Below are 25,165 nucleotides of genomic sequence, written 5' to 3' on the forward strand. Positions count from 1 at the left end.
GAGAGAGAGAGAGAGAGAGAGAGAGAGAGAGGGGGGGGGGGAAAGAGCTCATGTTTCACTTTGTGATCCTTCTGCCTTCCTGCCCCAGGCTAATTTCAGAAGCTTAAATACCGCTATAGCCTCTGGGCCACGAAGAGAGAGGGCCCAGGCTACCCGCAATAGCTCTTTCTCGATTGCCCGTGGCAACATAAAATACAAACTACTTTGAATCAAAACATTTTTGGGGAATTAATATGATCTGAACTCTTCACGTTTTAAGAGCTCTTGAGTTTGTCAAATCGCTTAGAGGTGACTGACATGCCAAGGCTGGGGCGTTAATGCTCCGGAACAAACATTGTCAGATCTTATTTAATTTAAAAAAAAAATCCTTTCTTAAAAGCAGTTCAACATCAGTCGCCAAAAGTCTGCCAATAACGTCGTGTGGCCCAGGTTGCTAGCCTCCTCGTCTCTTTTTAGGGTGTTGACTAGTGGTGCTAGAGAGGATGGGGGGCGGTGCATAGGTTCCCACTTTCTAGAAATCCCTCCAATTCTGCTCTTGGAAAGCTCTAATCTATGCAACTCCAGGCTAGGCAAAGTTTAGGAGTGGGACGGGAGGGGGGGGGGAGGGGGAAGAAGACGTGAAACTTTTACATACCCTGCAAAGTGGGTGTGGAAGAGAGTGCAAAAAGAAGTGAAGGAAATCTTTCCTTCCTTTTCCCTTTGCAATATGTATCCTCAGAAATCAGTCAGACTTCACTAAAAGCATTTCTGCTTTTCCCAGCACAGAGTCAAATAACTACCTTCCACCTAACCGAAAGAAGGACACAACAGAACGGGAGACAATTGTATCTAGGTTAGAAATCCATAGTGTTGGTTGCTATTTTCTAAGGCGCCTAATATACGAGATCAAAGGTTTCCAATATGCTCTGTTTACTGTCTTTTTAGCAGAGGGTGGATAAATTCATTTGTGTGACCTTAGGCCATTGCCTGCTTTCTCTGGGCCTGTTTTCACACTCGCCATTTTAGTAGGTTGGATAAGATGGTCTCTAAATTCCTTTCCGGCTCGGAAATTCTATGACTAATTCTTGCCAGCCTCTTCCCATTCAATTTCCCGGTACAACAAAAGCTTCACACCCATAGGTGTGCATACAGCATGGTCTTGGTAGGCTAAGGTACGCTGGTCCTCCCAAGCTCTGTGCACGCCTCAACTCATACCAATGGCAATATAGACCACATGCTCTCCATTCTGGGGTGGCTTCCAACGGGTGGGGAGATTTCAACATCAACTATGTTGTACCCCGCCCTGTAGAGTTGGAGACAACCTTCCATCTCTGTTTCCCTTCTTTTGTTCTGCCTTTATCCTTCCTCTCTAAAGAGAAGGAGCTGGCGTGCGGGCAAGCACACAGAGCTCTCCTAATCCGGTAATACCTACATTTGCGCTCCGGTCACAACGCAGCGCAATTAGAACCTTTGTCATCTTATCAAGGACCCATTGGAATCCAATTAAATCCCCCCCAAAAAAATTGCTCTTTAATTACAGTTAATAACTGCTGCGATTTCAAGGGGGGGGGGCGGTTCTGTGTCTATGTCTGTGGGTGTGCGTGTGGGTGTGCGCGCGCTCTCGCGCGCGTGCGTAGGGAGGGAGGGTGAGTAGAAGAGGGAGAAAGAGTATGGGGCTGGAGGGGAAGAGAAACAGGGAAGAAGCTCCTTTGGAGACCCAGCTCATACAGCTGAACCTCCTGCAAATCCAACTGTATAACAAACAGGGACAGGAAACTCCAGTAATCGCTTACACATTTTTAATGTGTCAGAGAAAACGAGCGATCACTGGAGATGAAGGGGGATGGGGGGGCGAAAATCCCTGCCGTTTGTATTTCTTTCATTTGAATTGTAAACATCTGTTTGGCTGTAAGGCGAACAGAACATTTATTTTGCTCTCAAGATTTTCTCTAATTATGTCAACACCGACGCCACCGCGGCACAGACTGTTGGGAGCGCGGCGCTTTTTCTTTGCAAATGTTGCACGGAGGCCCAAGCTCGCTGGAGCTTCGAAGAAAATATTGATCTTGTCTTGGAAAGGGCGAGGAGCGAGGCTATTTGTTGGGGAGTTTTCCTTAGAGGTAGAGAGAACTGAGACGCTTGTAGCTCAGGGACAGCTTCAGGAGAACTAGGATCGCACTCCTGGAAAGGAAGGCAAGCCTGCAGTTTCCTGAGCCCTAATTGTTGTGGGAAGAGGACATTAACAGGACAGGATCAACTTTCCTCTGGAGCCAAAGCTGCAGAAGGTGGGGCTGAGGCCGAGATAGAGACTGAGGAAGGTAGGGCACCACAGCTAGAATATAGCACAGAATGTATCTGGCAATGCGTTCAGCCCAATCCTAGCCCCAATTTATATTCCCCACACACCTCTAAAGAGGCCTCATCTATAAACCTTATCTATACTCCTCCACAGATTCCTAGCTTACAACCCTAGATTTCTAGCTTTTCCATTTCAAAGGCTCAGTCATAGTGCCTGTAGATGCCAGACCAAAACTCCCCTAAAGCTTCCAATCCAGCCTCCAGGGTATTAAGTGGGCTCGTAGGGATCTTAATTCTGACGGTGGCGTCACACCTTCCCAATTTATTCTCTTAGCCCAGGTCTTCCCTCAGCTATTGGAAAGGCTGCAGCTTATGTATTTCAACCAATCAAGGAGGGTCAAAGAGAATAGACCCGAACTAGGCAAGGGGAGGAGAAAGTGAGGCGGAGTAACAGGTGGGACTCACAACAAGATTTGAATACTTTGCGTTTCCTTAAAGCTATATTTGAGAGTTTATAATGTAGTTTTAATTATTCGGGGACTACGTGGTGAGCAATCGAGCTGATCCTTCCTTACACAGTGAAAAGAATACTGGACATGGAGCCAGGAGATTTGGGGCAGAATCTTAACTTTGTCGCCATTTGTGAGATATTGAACTGGTAGCTAGTTCACAATCTCTATGTCACAGTTTTCTTGTCTGAATAAAGGAGAGAATTGGAAGAAATTATTTTTTATGATTCCTTTCAGTAGGAAATCAGCCCCTTGTAGCCTCTTTGCATTTATTATAAATGGAAATAATATGCTATCTCACAGGATTGCAAATAAAGCACCTTACAAATATTAAAGCACTGAATAAATGTGAGTAGTTATAAAGGTAGGACAACTCACATTTGCATATCACTTTACAGTCGACAATACTTTCGTTAAAACTAATCCGAGACTGTGTAGTAGGTAATGCAAATCCTATTATTTCGGTTTTACGTGAGGAAATCGAGCCTCCGAAAGTCTAAATTACATGCTTTGGCTAGAAAGCGGCAGACCCAATTACAAGTCCAAGAGATCCTTCCAGTGACCTATATCACTTTGCCTTTCCTATGTAGTGGGACAGTTGAAATACATGGTCTCTAAGTTTCCTTCCATTGATAAATCTATGATATCCTGTTCCTATCTATCTCCAAGTTCACTATACATTAAGTTTAGCAGTGTTAGAGAATGCAATGTGATTATATATATGGTCTTTTTAGAAGAAGCGGCATGGAGTAGTGCATAGAGAGTTGGACTCAAAGCCAGATAAACACTGGTTCGGAATTCTACTTCTAAAACATTGGCTCCTGACCCTGGGCAATTCACTTAACCCCTCACTACTCTAAAACTGTAAATTGAAGAGATACCAATGTCAACCTGAAATGGTAGAGGGAATTTCCTCATCTTGAAGTTCCCCATAATAATGAATTCACAGGTCCAGTTCCTATTTATTATGTTTTAAGGAAGAATTGTTGTATATACCCAGAGTATAATTATTTCCATCAAGGAATTCAGTTACTTATACTGCTGATGAGTCAGGATTTGGCAATTGTGTCGAGTGTGTAAGCATTGGTCTGCAAATCATTGCTTTAGACTCCCTTTTAGGAAGGACTCCTCCCACTCCAGGTGTTCCGGATATTAACAAGCCTTAAGACAAGTGGTTTTTTTTTTTTTTTAAGGAAATCAACAAGCTATTTTCTTCTAGCACCCTAAAAATCGCTGGAAGGGGAGATTTCAGATTCTCTATGTTGCCGCAAACTCTACAAGTTGCCAAATCTTCAGTGGGGGTAGGAGAGATCCCCAAAGACTGCAAGAGTGCCAAGTATCAAAGCAACAGGAATTCCCTTTAAAGATGCTGAGACATTAAAAAAATAAAATAAAAGAAGCTCAAGTTGATGCTAATCCTGAATACAAAGTAAATCCTCAGGCGATATATGTGTGTGTAAAAGTATAATCTTAACACAAATATATGGACCATACAGCCCGCCCAATAAGTACTAGCTTACGAAGAAGTAAAATGTAAGCTCCTACAAGGCTGGAACTAGTTTTGTCTTTCATCTCCAGGACCTAACACAGTGGTTGGCACGTAACAGGTACTTAATAAATACTTGCTGAGCTAAATTGAATTGAACTAATTGTAGGCAAACTCAAATTGTCACTGCATCCTTGTTAGGGAATAGGTAAACACATATTTGTACAGATATGTGAAATGTTAGCTTTTACAAGTCTACTAACACTTATTGGGTAGTAGGCTTTTATTTAATAGCGTTCAGGCTGCCCAACAAAGCAAATATTCAGTAGAAATATGCACTCTACACACACACACACACACACACACACACTTTTTTTTTTTCATTTGAAAGGCTAGAAGGGAACTATTTGACTTTTCCAAAATTGTACTAATAACCCATAGAAAATTGTAGGAAATGCTTGAGACTTAAATTTCCTTTTCTTAGATGGTAGCTGGACAAGTTTCATAGAAATTTACCCTCCCCTAACCCACATCAAACTTAAAAGGAGCAGTCTTGTTATTAGTTTGTGTTCACATGTCTGCGCATACATGTAGCTTGAAAGAGAATGAAGAAGGTTGTGCGCCTATAATACTTTCCTGTATACAAGCACTTAAGCTGTGTTTCTGTTGATTTGTATAATTGTGTGATGCATGTAAGTCAATTTAAAAAAATTTAAGGCATTATGTAATTATCCAGTATTGCTACTGAGATGGTATGGAGGAGAAGAAAGAGGAGAGGAAATGAAAGGAAAAGAGAAAAAGAAAGTAGGGAGGGAAGGGTCAGTGGAGAAAGGAGAGAGAAGAAAAAGGAGAGGAAAGCTGAGGGGAGGGAAAGAGAAGAGATGAGTGAGAGAAAAGAGGAGGAAAAGGTAGACAAGGGGAGGCACAGGAGACAGAGGCAGATTGTATTTGTGTTTTTAAGATTATTTGATTTTTAAAACTGGAAGATGGTCCATTTAATAACTAAATATTCATATCTACGGATGATTATAAACTAGATGCCACAGAATAAGTTTAATCTTTTTTTTCTTTTTGCTTTGACTCTTTATGGTGTCACTTAAATAATTAGCCCCATAAAATGCATTTATTGTTGTTTTATAGAGGCAGGGTTAAATGGGAGTGCAGAGTAAAGACTCAAAGAACAAGTTTTTCTCCCAGGAATTTTGGAATAATTTCCCTGCTTTTCAAGGAATGTATTATAGGGAAAGGACTGAAGACTTTTTTTAAGGCAGTCTAGCAGATAGAAAAATCATTGCATTGTTCCTAATGTTTGATTCTAAATTAGTCTTTGAATGAAAGACATCTAAGCTTGGAAACTAAGGACAGATCTCCACATATGATCCCGAAACAGGGTTCCTAGGTCCATTTCTTTTAGGGGGAAACCACAGATGTTCAGCCTGAAGGGGATGGATGTTGCAGTAGGTCCCTATGGTGCACCTTCACACCCCCTCTTCTACTGCACCCAACCTACCCTCTCTACAGGCATTCTCCCAGTCCTCAGTCCCTAAGGATTCCTTAAGCACCATCCTTTGCTAGGTAACTTCTTGCTGTGTGCACCTGAGAGAGAGAACAGGGCCCAGGATACTTGTGTCTGAATCTTTGAAAATAGTCTTTAAGAGCTTCCGGATTTAATTCCTCCCTGTCAATACGATTTCTCTGCCCCAGGTTGGGGTGATTCATTGGTCTAGAAGCCTCTTCTCAGGCAGGCTCTTTTCCATATGCTCAACCCCTACAAATCCAATCCTTACATCCTCATTTACTCACTCATGCATGTGATTGGGGAGGGTTGGGAAGAGAGAGACTCAGGGTAGTGAAAAGAAGCCAGTATTTGGAGTTAGAGAACTGTTTCAAATGCTAGCCCTGGCACTTATCATCTCTGACCTTAGACAAGTCATGTAAACTTTCTGGGCTTTCGTTTCTTTTTCCATAAATTTAAGGAGTTGGACTGAACGACATCTAAGGGGCTTTTTCAGTCATAAATCTGTGATCTTTTCTATCTGTTGCAATGCTTCTCTTTCTCTTCTCCTTCTTATTAATCTGATCCCTCCTTCCTTCTTCCTGTTCATCTGAGAAAATGGTTGTAGTGTGTTAAGAATCTCATTGACCCCTGGATCCAGACACTTCACCAGGATCTTACATGCAGAATTCGAATCCGAGAAGGAATTCCTAAGCTCTGATCTCAGGTGATAACATTTCAATTTGTAAATTTGTGGTTACTGTAACCAAAGATCCCAGCAATGGTCTGAGCACTCCGACTTTTTTTCTTTGCTAGCCCAATCTTTACCTTAACCTTTTAACATTGTTTGGGCGATAAGGACAGAGTTGTAATGGTAAGGGCACATGGTTTTGCCCTCTTCACAAAATCTGCTGGATGTTTGTCAGGGGCTAGGGATTGCAGTCTGTGGCCAGGGAAAAGCTAAGCTAAAGAGCAGGTTTCATAAATCTTGAAAGAAATCAGGTTCGAATCCAAGGAGATTCCTTGGACAAAGTTCAGAATTAGTTGCTGCAATTTCTCTCTTATCCTTGCTACCCCAAGTGTGTGCATGTGTGTGTTCCAGCTGCAATAGATTTGCAGAGTTTTCATGAACATTGTGCCTGAAAATGGGCAATTGGTTCCTCAAAAGAACTGAAGAGGGTTGGAGGTGGGTCAGTGATCGGACTAGCATTTGTTAAGTTCCTACTATGTGAGAAGCATGTACTAAGTTTAGGGATACAAAAAAAAAGGAAAAACAAAACAAAACAAAATGCTGCTTTCAAGGAGGAGAGGAATAAACATTTATGTAAAGCCTACTATGTGTCAGGCTCTTTTATGAATATTATTTCATTTGAGCCTCACAACAGTCTTCTCAGGTAAGTGTTATTATTATCCCCATTTTATACCTGGAGGAAACTAAGGTTAAAGTACACAACTAGTAAGCTTCTGAGATGATTTGAAATCAAGTCTTCCTTGCTCCAAACCCAAAATGCACTGAGCCATCAGCTATCTCAAGGAAGCATATAGCCTAATGAGAGAGACAACATGAAAAGAAAGATCTAGAATCAAAGTATATACCAGATATATGGGGTGGGGTGGGGGTCTAGTCTCAGATGGAAGGAACTAAGATTAAAGATGACTGAGAAAGTTTTCTTAAGGAAGGTAGGACTTTAGCTGTCACTTGAAGGAAATCAGAGATGCCAGGAAGCAATGAGGGTGAAAATGCTCAGAATTGGGAGATGGCATGTCCTCATTGGAGTAACAGCACAGGTGAAGGGCAATAAGGTGCGAATTTACTCATTATCTAGTCATGAATAGAGAACTAAGATTAACTGGTGACGTGTTATGGTTTTAATTTAAAAAAACAGAAAGGTTTGCAAGTACAGGATGAGTGAAATGAGTTCTTTCTGGTCTGTTGGGTTCTCCTTGGAATGTTAATTTTGTTAAAAATGAACAATGTAACTTGCAGCTCTGACCTCCACTGTGCCTAACAAAAAGTCTGCATGTCACTCATATGCCCTTTGCTTTATCACTAATATGTGGATATCTTTTTTTTTCTTTCTTTCCAAGGTGGCACTTGTGTGGTTAACCCCACAGACTTATTTTGCTCTGTCCCTGGTCGCTTGTCACTACTGAGTTCCACTTCCAAGTACAAAGTGACCATAGCAGAGGTCAAGAGGCGCCTCTCACCTCCTGAATGCCTCAATGCTTCCCTCCTGGGAGGTATTTTGAGAAGGTAAGACAAAGTTATTTGCTATTTCTTTTGTAGTATTCAGGGTCTTCAGTCCTGTCTGTTCACTCTATACCTCCACTTTATGGACACCCGTTGGGTGAGATTCCTTCCTAGGTCAAATTATCTGTGAACAGTTCTTTCTGTGGATTAACTCAGGTGAGTTTCCAAATATTAGTTTTGTTTTATTTCCTGACAGAGCAAAATCCAAGAATGGGGGAAGATGCTTGAGAGAAAAACTGGACAGGCTGGGTTTGAATCTGCCAGCAGGGAGAAGGAAAGCAGCCAATGTCACCCTCCTAACTTCCTTAGTAGAAGGTAAGATTTTTGGTCCTGAAAGTTAACAGGATTCTCTGGAGAGATGGTGGTTGACATTTTTTAGTAACATGTTATTATTATACATCTTTGTGTCTTTTTGGTTATTTTACTGTAAATTAAGTATCATTTAATTCTATATCCCACTGTCTTTTAACTGTGATTGATGTGATTTCCCATTTAGGGCTAATGTTTCCTTTCAGTCAGTAATGGGGTAGGGGAAGGAGAGAATACATTAAAACATATATACATACTGAGCTCCCTAAATAATTCATTTGGTTGTAGATTTATCACTGTTTATTTGATAGCTCAGATAAAACTGATTTTAATCCAGTTTCATCACAAGTAAGCAATTCATATGATAAAAGTAATACCTTCTAAAGGATTATCAGATGTGTTGTAGAAAGATTTTTCTTAAATTTCAGTAGTCATCTCTTGCTGCATAGTTCAATTTTATGATATTATGGAAAGGGAAATAAACATGTTAAATTAATAGAACTCAGTAATAGAATCATAGAATCTCATCTGCCAAATCATTCAATACCCTGAGATATAATTTGTTGAGGCCTGGTGACTTGAACTCATTGAAGATAGTTAGGAACTTTCTTACTATCACTTTACTTGGGTTTCAATTACCCACTATTTTTATTCTGTCTTTTCCAATACAAAGATCTTCATTCTTGGCAGAGAAAGCAGAAGCAAATAGTAACAATCAAGTAGTTTCTCCCTCATTCCATCATCCAATAACTATCCTAGTCCTTCTGGGCAGCAGTCTTTTATATTCTATCTTCTTCATCTTCCTATAGAGGCAGAAAGAAAACTTATTTTCTACCTATTACCTTAATCTATTCCTTTTTCATAAAAATCACTGATACCATTAGAAATAAACAAAAGGGTCTTACTTCTGGTGCTGCTTTGTAATTTGAAAGAATAAGGTTACCAAAATATATCATGGCCTATGTTGCATTGCTAGAAAAATTGACAAAAATGTATAAGATATAATAGTGGCACAGTCTTTCCCCAAAACCTAATGTGAATTAATTATTTTTTTCTTTCTTTATATGTTAAGTAGCTATTGAGTCTTCCTATCAGTAAATGGGGAAAACACCCAAATCACTTGTTTACAATTTTTTTTCACTGTTAGCATGTGAAATTCACTTTTTAATGGCACCTTAACTTACTTGGAATAGCAATGAGCAATATTGGTCATATTATGTAAAAGGAAACTCCTGAAGAACAATTGCGATTCACATTTCTTTGGTGATTTTGCCATTAGGATATTTTGTAACAGGAACATACCCACTGGTATGTTCAGGGATGATATTTTGTGTATATGTATATATATGGACACTGAAATGGTAAAGGTTACTCCTATGCAAGAGAAGTTAGGTTTAAAATTAAAGGAGAAGCAGAAACAGGCCCTCTTCTTGTTGCTGTCCATGATAGACTGCCTAGCCATTCTTAAATATTAAAGGGATATTCCACAGTTATTCTTACAATTACACATATATATATTTGTATAGACATGCCACCAAAATATTCTTTAATGCTGTATTTATGAAGTATTTGCCTATATCCCAAACCAAATTAACATTCAGACTTTTGCCTTTGTTACCCTCCCATCTTCCATTTCAAGGTTTCATACTTTGATTCCTATTTTGTATCCTGAGGTAAGATTTATTCTTAGTTATTTATACAAAAAAAAGTCTTAGGTGTTAAAGCTGAGGGTGGTGTTCTTCATGGGGCACCAATGGAATGAAAAATTTCATGATGCAGAGATGAATATATGATGGTAGGTCAGTCACCATGAATACCAGGACTGTGGAGGAGATATCTGATGACAAGGTGATCTTTTTTTTTTATTCTTCCCATCATACCCCACAAGCAGCCCCCTATTTTTAAGGCCAGCATTTTATACTTTCTATGGGCCATCTTAAGAAAATGGAAATGCTCTAACATTTGAAGAGCAAGGAGATGAAAAGTAAAAATGAGTTAAGATTTGATAATAGATTAGGGGAAAAATCCTCCATCACTCTTGTTGACTTCACTGTTTTGGAATCTTTTATGAATCCCTAGTTTCTGGTTCAGTTGATAGTGACATGACAGCTGAGTGCTTCTCTCCAGAAAAAGAAGCTGCCCCTCCTTCTACCTTATGTTTCTTATTGTTTTTCAGTCATGCCCCATTCTTCATGACCCCATTTGGGATTTTCTTGCCAAGGATATTGGAGTGGTTTGCCATTTCCTTCTCCAACTCCTTTTACAGATGAGGAAACTAAAGCAAACAATTTGAGTGACTTACCCAGGGTCACACAGCTAGTAAGTGTCTGAGATTGGATTTCAACTCAGATCTTCCTGCCTCCAGGCTTGTACCTAGCTGTCCAACTTTATGCTTGCAGTATTTAAATTCCTATATGTGACTTTGGATACATACAGAATAACAGTTGAATGGATATGCTTTGTTGTTCTTCTAGAGAGGTGGAATTGTCATCTTCCCCCTGTTATGTGACTGAGACCTAGGTCCTTTCTGAGGTGACAATAAACCTAAATTAGATGTCTTTGAATTGAGTTTGTTTGATTTCTATCCATTTAAAACTTTCACATTTATAACCTATTTTCAGATGCATCTTTTGAGTGCTTTATAAAGACATCCAAAGATATAAATAACATTGAGAGACATAGCTGTTGCAATTATCTTGGCTTGATTATATCTCCCTAAAATCATAGTGTCTAAAAAATTCAAGGGAATGGTAAGATCAATAATAAGACTGTCACTACTTGGATATCTCTCTGATTATGACCAGGATCCACACATGTCCAAATTTAGAAAGATGCCAAAATTAAAGATGTAAGAATATTATTTTTTAAGGCCTAAATAGCTCCATTTTAATTTATTGTTAACAGCCGTAAAGCATTTGTTTTGGGTTTAACTTAAAAAATGGGTTTTGCTACTCAAGATACCAACTTTCTCTTAACTCCTGAAAACCCAATTTTAACTTCAATGGGGGTAATACTTTTTTTTTTTGCAAGGATGCTATTAAGTGCATAGCAACTCAAAAGCATTCATTATCCTCTTTTTAAAAATTCTTTTGTCTTAGAGAGAAAAACACTCTTATTAAATGGAGTGCTCCATATATATCCTTCCCTCCTGGTTTTTGCCCAGATCGGGGAGGGGGAGAATCATTACCCAGGAGTCAATAGATAGTAAATAACTTGTTTTATATATTATTTAAAAGAACTGAGAGTTATCATGTATGTTGTGAATACTCAGTTTCACATTCTCTGCCAACTCTGACCATTTGCTAAGTTGAGCCTTTTGGTATCATTCCTGAACATGGATCTTCCCTGGCCACCACCCTTAGCACCATGCTTTTTAATAAGCTCATAGTCACCTCATCTCCCTGTTTCCATGGGTAAAATTTTGCTACATTCTCATTATCCTTGCTATAGTGGCAGCACTGCATTAAAATATTTGTGCATGGATAATAAGAACTTTAATTAATTAAATAAGAACTTTAATTAATTAATTAAGACTTTATATGGTAAAGTGGGAGAGCTCATCTATGTGCATGAGACACTATTTGATCTAATTAAACTAAATCCATAGTATAGCAAAGCACTTTATAATACAAATTCATTAATAACAAAATTTTTATCACTTTATTCATTTTATCACTCTTTTATCACTTTACTATTACTTTATAGAAGCTGGGTACCATAGTGGGGAAAGTAAGGAACATACAATGCCTGTGTGACCTGGGCAAGTCACTAAGAATAAAAGTTGCAGAATAGATGTTAATCTGCATTGTTGAAGAGAATTATCTTATTGGAGGATGCTCTGCAAATGAAATCACACATCTAGTCCAAATCTTTCTCTCCCCTAACCCAAAACCCAATTCTTATTAACTTGATCCTAATCCAATAGAACAGTATAGATCCACTCAAGAAATTTATTGCTGGAAGAGGAGTTTTCTGATATATAGATTGGTAAGTGTGTGGAAGCATCACTCAATTGTAGACTGGTACCCAAGCATGATAGATCCCAATTTCCATATGATGTCAAATGTTCCTAAAACCTTTCCAGTTGCTGAGATAATAGTTAGGTTTGCTTAATGTTTTTCAGCTTTCACATTTGCAGTAAATTTTTTGTCAGATAAGTAAATATACTTTTAATGCGTCTATTAATCGGGATTTTTTATCATTAAGTTCTACCATATTGGTATTCTTATCAAGTAGTACTATATTTTCCAATAGTGATTATTTCCTAAAGTACTTTTAAGTGCTCAGAAAATTCTTTTAAATCATTTTTGGAGTGTATTAAAATAATTCACAATATCTCTATAAAATAGGGTGTCCCAAAAATCTTAGTGCAAGCTTTAAGTTTTGGTAGATTAAACTGCACTATGATTTTTGGGACATGCTCTATAGTATTTTAGCACTTCCTAAGCTATGAAAAACACTGAGTCCAAAGGCTGCATCTTTTTATATGCCTAATAGTACAGTGATCAACGAATATTTTTATCTGAGTCAATTCAATATATGAGTTCATTAAATTAAATTGAATTTGGGGTTTAATTTATTCCTCACAGCTTAAATCTGTACATATACACAAACACACATACATATATATATAATGAATAATAATGGAATATGTATTTATTTAAGATTTTTGAAGTACTTTACATGTATTTCATTTGATCCTTGCCACAACCTCGTTAGGTAGCTATTATTTTCCTTATTTTACAAAGAAGGAACCTGAAGCTTATAGAGGTTGTAACATAACCAGGGTCACACCACTAATATGTACCTGAAGCAGGATTTGGACTCAGTACTTTCTGATTTGTACCACTTGGCTGCCCAAACATTAGGTTAAAAAGGGGGGAAAATCTGTAAAAACTGCTCTGTAGATTTTGGTAATGGCGGGGGGGGGGGGGGGAGGGTTGGTCTATGTAATGAAAAATAACTACTTAAACTTATTTATTTCTTGAAATTATCAAGTTACTTGATTGAATTGATGAAATAGACTAATTAACTTCATAGATAACATTAATGAGTCATGGTAGAGAGAATAATCAATCAATAAATTAAAAGGCACTTAATAAGTAGCTATTGTCTGACACTGTGCTAATCACTGAGTCCTAATATCTACAGTCATCTGAATCATCTTGTAATACTATGTCCTACAGCATTCCACCCCCCTCACCTCACCCTCACCCCCATTGATAAACTGATTCTATCTTGCAAACAGTGTTAAAATACTTTTAACTACTAGAACAAGACCAAGAGTCCTTTTTAAGATTGTCTTTCTATAACCCTGAAGTTTCTATTATTTGGCCTCTTTCCTCCTCCATCTTATTCCACTGACTCACCCTTTCCAACCTGGAGACTAAAAGAACAGGAATTGTAGTGCCAGAGTCAAAAGTAAGACCAGAAAGCAATTGTAAAGATAGAGAGATGGAAGTAACATACAGAGGGCTATGATATTGACAGAACTCAAAATTGAAGCCTTGGGAGAGGTTTAATTTTAATTTTTAACTTTTTAAATTAATTTTTTTAGTTTTTTATTTTTTAATTTTAAAGTTAATTTTAATTAATTTTTTAAGGGAATAGGGAAGAGATTGGAGAAGTACTTGATTCTCTCACTTGAACAGAACTGATCAGGATGTTTAGCCTGAATCCCTCAAAGAAACTGATCATCCAATGGGTATCAGTATCTACTTAACAACCCCTCCCAACCCAGAAAACTTGTGTCTCCTCTCCATTCCTGACAGGATTCAAAGCATCCATGACATCTGGGCTCTGATGCTACTGTGGTAGTATTCATGTAGTATATTTCTGCTCTGTCGGTGTCTGCAATTGTCACCTCTGACTTCATATAGTAGAAAAACCATCTGAATTTATTTAGATTCAAGGGATCTTCATTCAGTTTCCCATCCTTCCTCTTAATAGCTGTGTGACCTTAAGCAACTCACTTAACAACTTTGGGTTTCGGTTTCCTCGTCTGCTTTTTTTTTTTTTTTTAAGTGTTAGACTAAATGACTTCTGAGATCCCTTTCGGCTTTAAATCTGTGCTCCTATGATCTATGGTTTCTGATATGATGTCCTTTTCTGAGTTGGTGGTTTTTAAAAATGTTCATGACCAAGCATTCTACTCTATAGCTCTCCCCTTTCCAAACACCTTTGTTTACCAGGATATACATACACAGACACTGAGATGACAGTACTCTGCAAGAGTGTTTGAAAGAGAATCCTCTTCCTGAGTCCCAGCCCCCTGGGAAGTATCCAAGAATGTGCTGGAGTCAGATCCAACTAGCTGTAGAGTCTACCGTGTTTCCCCGATAATAAGACCTATCCCGAAAATAAGCCCTACCCTTACTGTGTAAGATTCCTCTAAAATAAGCCCTCCCCCGAAAATAAGCCCTATAGAGATTGCTACTGTGCTACACGCTACATTACGGTACCCTCTGTATGCACCAGCCCCCCCCCTCCCCCCGTGAAACACACGCCACGCTCCGAGCTGCATCCAATCAGAACTGCAGCAGTGAGCGCGTCATCCTGTTCTTCCCCAGTGATTTGCTTATTGAATAAAGGTACATTTTTTTGTTCACATTTACCTGTTTACTAAAATTGCTGTCAATGTTCATTAAAATAATCCCTCCCCTGAAAATAAGCCCTCTGGTGTTTTTCTGTCCAAAAAAATTAATAAGACAGTGTCTTATTATCGGGGAAACATGGTATTATTAAATTTTAAGTGTGAGGATGTATACCTGGGAAATCAATAAATTCTATGGATTAGGGCGTGATTTATTGCTTTGTTGACTGCCTGGACTTAAACAAATTATGGAGAAAATGTTAATAATGCAGATTAAATTTGAAAAAAGGTTACAAATACATTTTCCCCTGAGAACCCATTGTTAAACTTTGACAGAGCATCTCTAGAAGTATATGTCTGCATTTAGAATGATTATTTTTTAATCAAAGGTCAGACACATTGGGTAATTGAGTGATTCCTTAGACTAAAGATCAAATCCCTCAAAACACCTTCAGCTAACTCTCCCACCCCTAGGATCTGAAAGTATACCCTCTAATGAATTGCCATCCCCCACCCCATCCCTACCCCTACTCCCAGTTTTTGAAGCATAAAATTCTACTGGCTATAATCTTTCTCTCAGAGGAACACAGCATGTTCTGTTCACTCAGTTTTCAGTTGGGTCTGAATCTTCATGACTCTATTTGAGTTTTTCTTGGCAAAGACCTTGGAGTATTTTGTCATTTCCTTCTCCAGCTCATTTTACAGATGAGGAAACTTAGGCAAACAAGGCAAAGTGCCTTGTCCAGGGTCACACATCTAGGAAGTGTCTGAGGCCAGGTTTGAACTCAGATCCTCCTGACTCCAGGTCTGGCACCCTACCCACTACACCACCTAGGTGCCCCACTTCTAGATCACTTCAATGCCATACAAGTCATTATTAAGTGCCTATTATGTACAAGGAATTTATGCTAAGTGCTAGACATGAAAAATATCAAAATTTAGTGAGTATTTGCCCTTTGGAAAATAAAAGTCAAAAGGGGGAAACAGACACATGTTCAAATAAGTATTACTTAAGGTAAAAAGGGATGAAGGAGATGTCCAAAAGTTCTATAAGAAAAATTGAGAGCCAATCAACATGAATATATTAAGTGCCTATTTTGAATCAGGCACTGAGTTAAGTATTGAGTATACAATGACAAACATGAAATAGTCCATGCCTTCATGGAGTTTGTCTTCTATCAGGGAAGAGAACATGTATTCACATAAATATGTGGAAAATATACATAAAATAAATGAATGGTTATTTGGGGGCACAAGCTGGTAGGGGTTGGAGGAAGGGTTAAAAAAGGTCTCATATTGGGAATTGGCACATGAAATGAGCTTGAGAAAGAAGAGGTAATTTTTTCATCTAGGATGAGGGTGGAATGGTGATCAGGGAAAGCTTCTTGGAGGAAGTAGTAACTGACAGGCATTAGCATTATTTACTTTAAAATAGCATTTCTAGATGACAGCATATTAGCATTTCTGGGTTGCAGAATTTGATCAAGGGAAAAACTAGGGGGAGAGAAAGAGGCTAGTGCTTGAGATATAATCTCTGCCTTTATTCTGGATCACACTTTATCATCAGGAAACCCAGGAGAGCTTTAGATGGCTTTTTGCTCCTGCCAGAAAAAGGCTGTCTAGGTAAGCAGGCTGCTTTGTTTCCTGGGCCTCTCCAGGTCTGCATTCAGTCAGCCAGTTCCAGCCACTGTCCCTTTCAATCAAGCAAAGTGTCTCAGTCAGTTCTCAGACATCCAGGAGAGGAAGAGCAGTCATTCATCCATGTTTGCTCTGCTTTAGAAGCCTTATCCATTAAGCTGAGTTTTAGGTTATACAAGGAGAAAAGGAAATGGCTTCAAATCTTTTCTCTCTCCTCTGAATCAGAAATTAGATAGATTCTGAATTAAATGAGGCAGGAAATTTATGTTTATGCAAATTAATAGTTATAGGTGTCACTACTCTGAACATTTCAATAACAATAGCTGATGTCTCATATAGCAATTTAAGGTTTAAAATGATTATTAATATGAAATTATCTTAAAATTATTTTTAAATGCTTATTTGAGTCTCACAATAACTATGAGAGAAGCATAACAGATAATCACTATTCCCATTTTACAGATGAAGAAATTAAGGCTCAGAAAGATTAAATGACTCAGCTAAAAAAAGCATCAGACTTTAAACTGCCTTCTTGTCTCCAGCTTCAACATTTTATCTACTCCCCCCAGGCTACTCCTCTAAATGTCACTCATTGAATGTGGCCTTCACTATTTCCATAAAACCTCATTTTAAAAAGATAACTAGTGACAGATTTAAAAGAAAATTGTTTGACATAAAATTGAGTTTCTTTTCTAATAGGCCTCTTCTTCCTCCCATATTTCTAGAGGTTAAAAAAATTACTATAAATTTTATGCCTAAAATATTACACCTGTCAATAACAAGAGAAAAATATGTAATATTAATTTCCTATGAACCCTATGAACTCAAATAGAAGTGAGGACCACTAAACAATACAGGAGAATTCTGCAGGCCAAGTAATGACTTAGGAGACCTCATGTTAACATCACCAATGTTCTATTTTATTTTTTATTTGTTAAATAGTTCCCAATTACATTTCATTCTAGTATAGGCATGCTCAAGAGCTAAGCACAATGATGAGGCCCAAGGGCCTGGTGTTTGACACCTTTGCTTTATGTGACTAATCTTCCAAATGCTGATAATGTTGTTCTCCTTTGCACTGATGAGTGCATCCTTTCTGGTGCCACATTCAATAAGTCCACAAGTATTAAGTGGCCACTATATGACTGGCTCCACGGCAGATGCTACAGGCACAAGATCAATAATGGAACAGAGCCTTTCCTCTTGGAGTTTGTAAGGAGCTTAATGGAAAAGATCACGTATGTTTTAAAGGAATGAATACTAGGTAGATTTTGCAGGGAAGACATTAGCATTTGAAGGAATCGGGCAAAACTTTCCATAGAAGTTAACGCTTGAGCTGGCCTAATAAGACAAGCCAGTAAGGGGGCGATGAGGAGGAAGTACATTTCAGGAATGGGGGCAGCCAATGCAAAGGAAAAGAGATGAGAGATGCAGCATGGTCAGTAAAGTACAGGAAGTAGGCCAGTGTGACTAGACAGTAGAGTTAGTGATGAAGAAAAAAGGATGCAAAGACTAGAAAGGTAGAAAGTAGCCAGACTGTAAAGGACTTTAAATACTCCAGGCTTGTGCTTAGGATGACTGGACAGCTAGGGAGACATCTGATAAGTGTTGTACACTAGGATAGAGAGCTTTGAATCTGCCTTCAGGAAGATTTGGATTCAAATCTGGTGTCAGGTATTTCTTAGTCATGCGACCCTGGGCAGTCAACCTCTGTTGGTTGCATTTTTCTCATTTGTAAAATGGGGATAATACCTACCACCGAGGGTGATTGTAAGGATAAAATAAGATAATTTTTGTAAAGCAATGCATGACATGAATGTTAGTTATTAAGATTAATGAGATTTTAGGCATGCTACAAATCCTACTGTCCAAAAATCTCAACTACCCTCACTCCCATCCTCCAGTTTCTGACATATTAAAATGAAAGTCTTGTAAGTAAGGGGAGGAGGGTAAAACAGAAGACCACTATCACCATTAACACCTTCAGTGTAGGGTTAACCCTTCTACATAGAGACTTTCCTCATCATGGTTTCAATATATATCTCAAGTCAGCTTAAGAAATTAAATGGAAATCTTAAGGGAGTTTTTTATAAGCCACAGGTAATACATGAAGGCCAGTAGATGACAGAAAAAGTTTAGAAACTCAGAAATACATAATATATATATATATATATAGCATTGCATAATATCAACATATTTTATCTTTTAATACTATAGTTTAGACTTTTATGATACAGAGAGGCAAAACATTTTACACAGATTTTTCTAGATTGAGGGGCTCTGTGCCCCTAATCCCCTCAGTGTAGAAGGGATAACTGTAATTAGTCTTTCACTTTAGCAGGTTTTCTTGTCTGACTCTGAGAGAATGGAATGAGTAGATAATTATTTATTGGGGATTGGACAACTTGCTGCCAAAGATGAGACTTGAATGGTGCACCAGGTGTGGGTGGGGACTCTATTAGTAGCACTAAGGGCCTTAGATAAGGGGGGGATGATGAACTTTATTTAAATTGCCTGGAGTCAGCCTTGCCTGGGGGAAAAGAGCTAATCTCCTCTAATTCTCCTACTAGGAATATTTTTTTTATAAGGGACTACCTTTCTTTGTTTGTTTGTTTCCTAGGAGACAGCTATATCTGTCCTTGCCTAAAAGTCAGCCTAGGTGCTGATCTCCTCTGGAGTGCACAGGAACCTGGCACAGTCACTGTTTAAACACTCCCAGTCACTCTTCCTTGCTTTGATGCAAGGCTACTTAGGATCATAGCATTAAAGCTGACAGAAACCTTGGAAGCCATCTAAAGAATCTCATTTTATGAAAGAGGGAACTAAAGGGCAGTGGGGTGGGTGAAGATATTTGTCCAAGTTCACACAGGTCATAAGCATCAGAGTTGGGATCTGAACACAAGTCTTCCTCTCATCCCACTGCTCCTGGTAGAGACTGATTGTTAAACCTTTCCAAGCACATTCCTCTATTGCTCTATAAATTTTGCTTACAATATATTGATATATAAATATATTTATAATATATTAAGAATCTGCAATGAGAGGGTCTGTGTTCAGCTCCTAAAATAGGAAATGATTTTTATCATCAATAGTAATTCTATTAATAGTAACAAAAATAAAGCAATTTTCCATTTACAAAACGAAATCCTCAATTTTGAGGTAGGTATTGAAAATGTGCAGCCAGGTGGCACCATAGTGCACAGAGTGCTGGGCCTGGAGTAAGAAAAACAACTGAGTTCAAATCTAATCTCACACTTAAACTAGCTATATGACCCTGGGCAAGTCATTTAACCCTGTTTGCCACAGTTTCCTCATCTGTAAAATGATCTGGAGAAGGAAGTGGGAAACCACTCCAATATCTTTCTTTGTCAAGAAAACCCCAAATGGTATCACAAAGAGTCAAAAATACTGAACAACAACAAAGTGAAAATCTGGATATTTCTTAATTGCATAATAAGAAAACAACTTAGAGGTGTTAGAAGATTCACCCAAGCTCATACACCTTGCATGTAAAAGAATCAAGACTGAAGTCTAGGTCATCTGACTCCTTATCTACCCTTCAGATTCATTGGAGTCTAATGGCCTTTTGACTAGAGTGAAAATTGAGTGAATCTGACTTGGCGATCTTATTATGATGTTTTGCTGCAAAAAATGCTTTACTAATATTATCATAAAATATATTTTCACAATGCCCTCAAAAGACGGTTTATGTCCATTGTATTATAGACATATATAGATGCTATTTTGCAGCATCCTGTCATTACCCTCTTTATTTGCTTTTTCTCCTCTTTGCTTCCCACAATGACTCTCAATATGATCTTTCTATATTGTTTTGTTCCCCTTAAGAAGGTAAAGGGCTATGAATATATGGCAGGGAGAAATGTCTCAAAAATCAGATCCTAATCTCAACATCCAGTTAGGCTGGAGTACATGTCAAACCTAATTGTAGAGAGCAACCCTCCTGTATCTTCTTGTCTAGCATAATTCTTGTCCATGATCTTCCACAAATTCTTCATAAGGAACCCACACAAAATTAGGGGTCTTCCTCCAGGCCTTTTGACATTTATTGAGTACAAGGACAGTATTTGGCTTGTCCATTAATATACTGCTACCTGCATTTTCTGTTTCCATGTTTTAGCTCTTTATAAATCCATGAGCTTATTATGATTTGACATCTTACCTCCTTACTTTCCTCTTTCTTTGGGGGAGGGGGGAGAAAGGGCATCCAGTTCTATGATTTCACTGGTATAGGATGTTTCCTTTCGAAAAAAACTCTCTCTACTATAGATCAGCTACTGAAATAAAGCTTATAGTCTTAGCAAGTTGTCTGGGGCATTGAGAGGTTAAGTGACCTACCCATGATCACACAGTTGGCATTTATAGATAGCTAATTTTAAACAGCTGGTATTTATTAAATCCTTTAATGTTTGTAAAGTGTTTTTACCTGTATTATCTCATTTTATCCTCACAACAGCTTCATGAGGGAATTTGCTACTACTATCCCATTTTTCAGATGATGAGAATCAAGTTCAGTCACTTGCTCAGTGTCAGTCAATCAACAATTATTAATATTAAGTGGTTACTCTATGACAGGATCATACAGCTAGTAAATGTCTGAGGAAGGAATTGAACTCAGGTTTTAATGACTCCAAGTCTGTCTGAGGTGGAATTTAGAGGCATGATTCTTGACTCCAAGGCTTTTCTCCATCTATCTTACCACCGCATATTGACTATTTTTTTTATACTTGACCATTATTTACATTATTCTTTTTTTTTTAAGCAATCAGGGTTAAGTAACTTGCTCAGGGTTACACGGCCAGTTATTATTTCTGGGTGTGGTGTTGAGTATCTGAGCCCAGATTTGATCCAGGTCATCCCGACACTGGAGCCAGTGCTCTTACTTGCTGAGCCACCTGGCCGCCCCTAAGCAATTGGGGTTAAGTAACTTGCTCAAGGTTACACGGCCAGGTGTTTCTGGGTGGGTGCTAAGTGTCTGATCCCGGGATTCGATCTCCAGGTCTTCTCAACACTGGAGCCGGTGCTCTTACTTGCTGTGCTACCTGGCCGCCCCTTATTTACATTATTCTTCACAATGCTTTCATCCCTGTCAATACCACTTTCTTCTCTTAAAACCTACCTCATCCATTACTCCAGTCAGATATAGTCTCTCAAACTGTCAAACTCCCATGATATGTGCCTGTATGGTATTTAACCACATTCTATGTTATAGTATAGGTTTTTGTATATTAGTATAGAAATTCTTCAGGGCAGCTAAGTGTAGCAGTGGATGGACAGCCAGGCTTGGGGTCAAGAAGACTTGAGCTCAAATCTAGTCTCAGAGATTTACTATTGTGTGAACCTGGGAAAGTCACTTAGCCCTGTTTGCCTCAGTTCCTTCATCTGTAAAATGAGCTGGGGAAGGAAATAGTCATTCTGAGTATCTTTGCCAAGAAGACCCCAAATGGGGCCACAAAGAGTCGTACACAACTGAAACAACTGAACAGCAAAAAAAAGTTCCTCGGTGACAGAAATTCTCTCTCTCTTTCTCTCTCTCCTTCTATATATACACATATATAATATGTGTGTATGTGTATATACACACACACATGTACCTATATATATGTGTATATACACACATATGTATATAACTTTGTTCCTCCGAAGCACCTTGCAGATAATAGTTGCTTAATAAATGAGCAATTCATTAAATCATTTCCTTGTAATCTATAAGAAAAAAACTTGCAAATATACTTCAATTTCTGTGCCTAAGAATAGCATCCCTCTTAGACCAGAAGTGGGCAAAGCATAATTGCATTCCAATTTTTTTTCCTGAAATCTCATTTTATCATATAATATTTTGTTTGGCTGATTCATTTTTTCTAGGGGGAGGAAAGTAGGATAAAAACTTTGTAGCATTTTAGTGATGCTAATAATAAGTAGGGCACAGGCTGACAACAGTGGATGATCCTTAATTTTGCCAAATAAATCAGTATTCATAGGGTCATAAATCTAGAGCCAGAACAAATCTGAGAAGCTCTCTAGTCTGACTTCATCATGTTATAGTTGAAGAAACTGAGATCCAGGTATTGTCCAAGGTCACATAGATCGTGTCAAAGATGCTATTTGAATCCAGGTCCTCTCACCCCAGAGTCAGTGCTCTTTCCCTTGTGTCATACTGAGGGAGTAGAGGAGTGAATGAATGAATATCTTTTTTGAGGCAATTGGGGTTAAGTGACTTGCCCAGGGTCACATAGATAGTATCTAAGGCCATATTTGAACTCAAGTCCTCCTGTCTCCAGGGTCTTTGCTCCATCTACTTCAATTTCTAGCTGCCCCTGAATGAATATTTTTAAGGGCCTGTTTATGAATACCAGAGTGCCTGAGTCACAAAGATAAATGTACATAAGATCATTTAACACATTAGTAATTGACCAAGGACTAATGTAATTAACACTATTTTTCTAGAATATTACCTACCATTGAAGGCTACTGAGTTCCTTATTATAAAATACTCTGCAAAAAATATATTTTCTTTACTCTTTTGGGGACAGAGATGATTATATTTTCCTTAATTTTCTTCATTCATAGCTTATACTTCAACAAATATATTCCCTAAACAGATTTGTTGTTGTTATCCAGTCATTTTTTGTCATATCTGACTCTTTATGGCTCTATTTGGGGTGTTTTGGACAAAGATACTGGAGTGGTTTGCCATTTCCTTCTCCAGCTCATTTTACAGATGATAAAACTGAGGCAAACAGGGTTAAGTGAATTGTCTAGGGTCACACAGTTAATAAGTGTCTGAGACCAGATCTGCACTCAGGAAGATGAGTCTTCCTGACTCCACACCCAGCCCTCTATCCACTTTGCCACCCAGCTGCTTAAACAGATTTAGTACAATTTTTCTCAATTTTTGAAATGCTTAGATTTACCAGAGAAATCATAGACAAAAGTGCTTTAATTCCTCACATCTAATAGTTAGACAGCATGGTGGATGGATTGCCAGGCCTAGAATTAGGAAGACCTTAATTCAAATCTTGCCTCAGGTACTTGATTAGGTGTGTGACCCTATGCAAATCACTCAACCTGTTTCAGCCTCATTTTTCTCTTCTGTAAAAATGAGGATAATATGATTATCCTTATAAATATGAAATAAATTTAACACTTTATTTTCATAGCATAAAAGTAAATATAATAGGGGGCGGCTAGGTGGCACAGTGAATAGAGCACCGGCCCTGGAGTCAGTAGGTCCTGAGTTCAAATGCGGCCTCAGACACTTGACACACTTACTAGTTGTGTGACTTTGGGCAAGTCACTTAACCCCAACTGCCCTCCAAAAAGCAAAAAAAAAGTAAATATAATAACTATAATGCTTTATTTTTATGGCATAAAAATAAATACAATATAGCACCTTCCTCCCAGGGTTGTGAGGATATAATCAGATGATATTTGAGAAACACTTTGCAAAATCTTTAAGTATGGCATAAATACTAACTGCTATTATATTATTTATTATTATCATCTTTAAGCAACAATAGAAATCAGTCAATTCCACATTCTTACACTTACATCAAGGACTTAAGATTACAATCAGATCTCTGAACCAAATAAGAAAAAAATATGCTTATATTACTTATTATTATCATTTCTTTTCACAGTCTATGTCTGTCAGTCCCTTTCTAATTTTTTCCTCTGTTTTTGGGCCCCAGAAACATAGTATATTAAGCAAAGACCAACAAAGTAGCAGTTCCTAAATTCTAGTTCTAGCTCTAAAACTCGATTTCCTTAACTTTGTATTAATCAAAGACAAAGGTCATGAGAGGTCATCTAAAGGTGCTGACAATGAAATAAAAAACATTTTAAGAACCTTCTTTTCCATTTAGGAGGAACTGAGACATAACAAGGTTGAAGTGATCTTCAAGATTGATAAATATTACAATTATAAATGCAAGCAGATTGGAGGACCACCTTCACTAAATGCATTTTAAAAAGTAGGCTCCATTCTTATGTGCTTGGGATGAATTTAATATAGTTTTATCAGAAGGCAGAAGAAGAGAATCAAAGAGCCAAGAAGTTGTCCTTGACCGTATACTGGTTAACATTTTTGTTTACGACTTGGACAGAGGCATGTTCCTATCAAATTAGCATATAACAGCAAGTTGAAAAGGACAGTTAACAGTGGATATCATAGAAAGATCGAAAAAGGTCTCAAAAGGCTCAAATGTTGGGCCAAAAGAAATAAGCTTAAATTCAATTGGGATAAATGTAAACTTTATTGCTGTTGTTGTTCAATCAGTACTACTTCTTCGTGGCCCCATTTGGGATTTTCTTGACATATTGGAGTGGTTTACCATTTTCTTCTCCAGCTCCTTTTACAGATGAGAAAACTGGGTCAAAGAAGGTTAAGTGACTTGTCCAGAGCCACACAACCAGTAAGTTTCTGAGGTCAGATTTGAACACAGGAAGGGGAGTCTTCCTGACTCCATGTCCAGTGTTCTATCCACTGCAGAGTGTAAATCTTACATGTGTGTTACAAATCAACTTCACCGATACAAAATGGAGGAGTCAGGTGCCTAAATAGGAGTTAGTCTAAAAAAGGTCTGGGAGT

General features: G+C 38.1%; 1 protein-coding gene across 1 annotated transcript in view; it reads left to right on the forward strand.

Annotated features, from left to right (window-relative positions):
* Positions 1 to 25,165, forward strand: part of TFAP2D (transcription factor AP-2 delta) — a 90,167-nt gene that overhangs the window by 10,375 nt on the left and 54,627 nt on the right. The window contains exons 4-5 of the mRNA XM_069070745.1: positions 7,856 to 8,021; positions 8,215 to 8,333. Coding sequence (XP_068926846.1) covers positions 7,856 to 8,021; positions 8,215 to 8,333 — 285 coding nt within the window. The remainder of the gene's footprint in view (positions 1 to 7,855; positions 8,022 to 8,214; positions 8,334 to 25,165) is intronic.

Source organism: Petaurus breviceps, unplaced genomic scaffold (assembly GCF_028583685.1).
Source record: "Petaurus breviceps papuanus isolate PSGF00001 unplaced genomic scaffold, PetGlider_PUasm1.0 90822, whole genome shotgun sequence".
In the NCBI taxonomy this organism is placed as follows: Eukaryota; Metazoa; Chordata; class Mammalia; order Diprotodontia; family Petauridae; genus Petaurus; species Petaurus breviceps.